At 34.2% G+C, this 3,739-nt stretch overlaps 1 protein-coding gene across 1 annotated transcript; it reads right to left on the bottom strand.

The window, feature by feature from the left end:
- Window positions 1–417: 417 nt before the first annotated feature.
- On the bottom strand, window positions 418–3,739 carry LOC140833437 (uncharacterized). The gene is made up of 3 exons (XM_073197771.1): window positions 2,884–3,739; window positions 908–1,450; window positions 418–649 (listed from the first exon to the last, which is right to left on the bottom strand). Exons 1-3 carry the CDS (start codon window positions 3,697–3,699, stop codon window positions 554–556), a joined length of 1,455 nt encoding a protein of 484 aa, XP_073053872.1. The 5' UTR covers window positions 3,700–3,739; the 3' UTR covers window positions 418–553.

Genomic DNA, 3,739 nt, shown 5'->3' on the forward strand with positions numbered 1-3,739 from the left:
AATTTAGTACTAAATCTCACAAGCCATATCAAACAAAAAAATTTGAGATCGAATTCAACTTTAAAAAAACTGAACATGTTTTACTATAGACCCGAATAAGATAATTTCAAATACGAATCAAAACATTTTCGAGTCCACTATATATAAATACTCACGATCCAGCTCAATTCATTTGCACCTTTAGAATTTATGAATTATTGGGATGGAATATATCACTAATTAGCGGCAGAATAAATATTATCAGTCGCTATTTAGCATTAACCAATAAATCCCCCTGGCTAAATTTTGTCACTAATTAGCAACACACTAAATAAATAAAAATCTAAATTCTTAGAGAATAAATCACATTCTCATCATGAACTCTTTCATCCATTATAGATCATACAAAAAATGGTCCTTTTAATTTCTCCCGCATAACGAAACATATCTGTTACAATAATCTGGAAAATCGCAGGGAAAAAACCAATTCAGTTGTTATTAATAGAACTTTTTACAAATATATATATATATATATATATATATATATATATATATATATATATATATAATTTAATCACGCAATAATCTCGTCTATATTGCACTCCCGATAGTTGATCTCTGCTTTGGTCTCATCCACTCGAACAACGTCACAACATTCACATCGATCTGTCTGAGAGAAAATCGGAAAAAAAAATTAGTTAAACTCTAAAATCGACGAAAGAATCGAAGATTTTATTGTTAAAAATTTTGTTATTGTGGTAAATTTTCAAGACTTGGTATATATTTGGTAAAGCGACAACTTCTATAATGTCATGCATAAATAATAATTAAAAAATACAAAGGATTCAAAGTGATGGAAATTTTATACGAAGGAGATAGAATTAATGAATGGACCAAGTAATGAACTGAAATGTCGACATATATATACCTGGAGACGCTTCTTCGCTGGGGAGAAGACATTGATTTCTGTGATCGATTCCGCAGAATGGTTGCCCCCGACGGGACAAACCCCGAAACCTCGACGTCGAGCTCGAAAATATCTAGTAACAAACTTATCGCCTACATCACTTTTTTGTATCGAATCAAAAAAGAAAACATGGGGAGCTTCGCAGGGGTTTTCCGACGGCAGCCGCGTATCGAACATGTAAAATGGCCTCTCGGGTCCGTTGGCCCACGGAGTGAAAGTCTCTATGGGAGTCTGCAGGTAGCTCCGAGGCAGTATATTTTCGTATATATTAGCAGAATAGCCCCAGGAGATTGAAAAAGACCACCGATTTAGCCGGTGATAGCAGATGGATTGCTGTAAGAGGCGAGACTGGTCAGCGTCGGCCGCCTTCATGAGGTGGCGCGTTGACTCGAAACGGTTCTTGCCAGGGAAAATGGGGTTCATTGCATCGAAGTGGTGGAATGTCATGAGAGGGACTTTGGGGTGCGCTGAGAGGAAGCCGGAGAAATCGCCATGCAAATCCACCTGAAAATTAATTTTTAAAATCATTTGAATGAAAAATCATAAAAATTACACAGAAAATAGTTTTTTGGTCTGCTAATTTGCTCAATTTTAAAGTTTCCAAAGTTTGATTTTGATACTCAACATGTTTAATTTTCGGTTATTTTAGTCAAATCTTTTAATTTTCGACTATTTTGGTCTAATTATTAATCATGTAATACCAAAAAATGTTGTGTCATAAAAAATTGTCGACATATAAGATATCATCATGTTAGCAATTGGATTAAAATAGTCGAAAATTAAAAATAACATGGCAAAACCGAACTTCGACAACTTGATGAACAAAAACGCAAAATTGAAGATTTTAAATTTTACAAAAATGTAAACTTAATTTTGAAAATCTAGTAAATCGTGCGTTTTCAAGATCAAATGACATAAATGTCGATTATTTTTTCCCTTGCAAAACAAAATTCAATTTTTTTTTTATATTACAAAATCTTTTCAGATTAGATAAGCACTCATATTTATTTATAATATCAAGATTTTCTCTTCATCATATATTATCATAAATATTCTTACGATTCAATCCAAATACTAAATTACAATATAAAACTTGTAATTAATTTCAAGTTAAGAGATACATGATAAAAATCAACAAAATATGACGTTAATTAATTTTAAAAAGAAGATATGGTTCGAGTGATGTTGCACGACTTAAATAAGAAAGACAAGTTTCACAAAAATAAAATAAAAATAAAGTTTTCATATGTATAATAAATTGATTATTTGAGCATCTTGGAAAACTAATTATAAAATTAAATAAGAAAGAAAGCATATATTCTTAAACAAATAATTTCCCAAATACAAAAATGTTATACTTTTCATTAAATTTAAATTAGCACAAAATTAAAAGTATATATTTAATTATTTTTCACACTGAATAAATCTCAATTAATAGTTAGTCCTTAGCAGCATTATAGATCGATATGAAAATTTCATCAAAGAAAATATGGTACAAAAATACATACTTAATATCATGAAAATTTTATATAGAAATTGAAAAACTAAACTTTATGCGCCTAAAATTAAAAAAAAAAAAAAAGAAGAGATTTTAATAATCAGTATATTAATTTGAATGGATTATAAGAATCCGTTAATTAATGACATTTAAGGAACATAAAAGAAAAAGCAAAAATTTGTGTGAGACGGTCTCACGGATCGTATTTTGTGAGACAGATATCTTATTTGGATCATCCATGAAAAAAATATTACTTTTTATGTTAAGAGTATTACTTTTTATTGTGAATATCGGTAGAGTTGACCCGTTTCACGTGAGACAGTGTCACCAGAGATCTACTCAAAAGAAAATAGAGCTTATTCTGAAATCAAATATGCCTAATTATATATATAAAAAAATCAATTTCACTACGTATAAAAAAAAAAAAATATTTACCGACCTGATGAATCCCTTTGTGTGGAGTCAGGTTGACTCCAACATCCGCAATGCACGCCATTGTTATCAAATCTGCAGAGCTTAACTGCGCATACCTAAGCAGACAACTGTCCATATCCTTCGCCAGAGCTCTCGCCAAAGGGTAACTCAGCACGATCCCGCCGCCGCCGAAGGCTTGCTGAAACGAGAACCAGAAATTCGAGATCACACTCTCAGAATGCCAACCCAAGTAAAAATACTTTGTGTGATCGTACTCGGCAAGCACGTCGACTATGTTATCGACGAAGAAGACAGAATCGTCGTCTCCCATCACGACCCATCGCACGTTTTCGTGTTCTTCCCTGAAGAGTTCGAGTATACCGTGTACCATTCTTGGCATGAGCTCGTACCGGGGTTTGGTTTCTTGAAAAAGTTTCGACAAGTCATCCACGATCCTGTATGGCGGGGCGGTTGCCGGCCATGGGAGGAACTCCGGCGGGGGAGCTTGGTCTAGGTAAACGTAGCCACGGGTCTTGTTCGGCCTCCACCATGCTTCGAGGTATGCCCTTCGGTGTGGCCACATTTTTATCGACCCCAGAAGCCCGAATGCTACGTGGTTCAGATTTGTCGGCTCGGAATGGAGGATCTGTCGAGATGTCAAAGAAGAAGATGACAAAGATGCAGAAGGAGGAGCCCATTTCAAGATCAAATCGAGGTTTTGTAAGGGGTAAAAGGAAGTCAAGGTTACATACAGAACAAGGCCTGAGATTAGTAGGGTTTTGCAGAAGTTTCTTGAGAAGATGAAATGGTCGATTTTAGCAGATAAGAATGGGGTTGGCATCTCCTAATTGAGGAGTGAAAATGGGAGATTTTTCAGTGAT

This window comes from Primulina eburnea, chromosome 6 (assembly GCF_022965805.1).
Source record: "Primulina eburnea isolate SZY01 chromosome 6, ASM2296580v1, whole genome shotgun sequence".
NCBI lineage: Eukaryota > Viridiplantae > Streptophyta > Magnoliopsida > Lamiales > Gesneriaceae > Primulina > Primulina eburnea.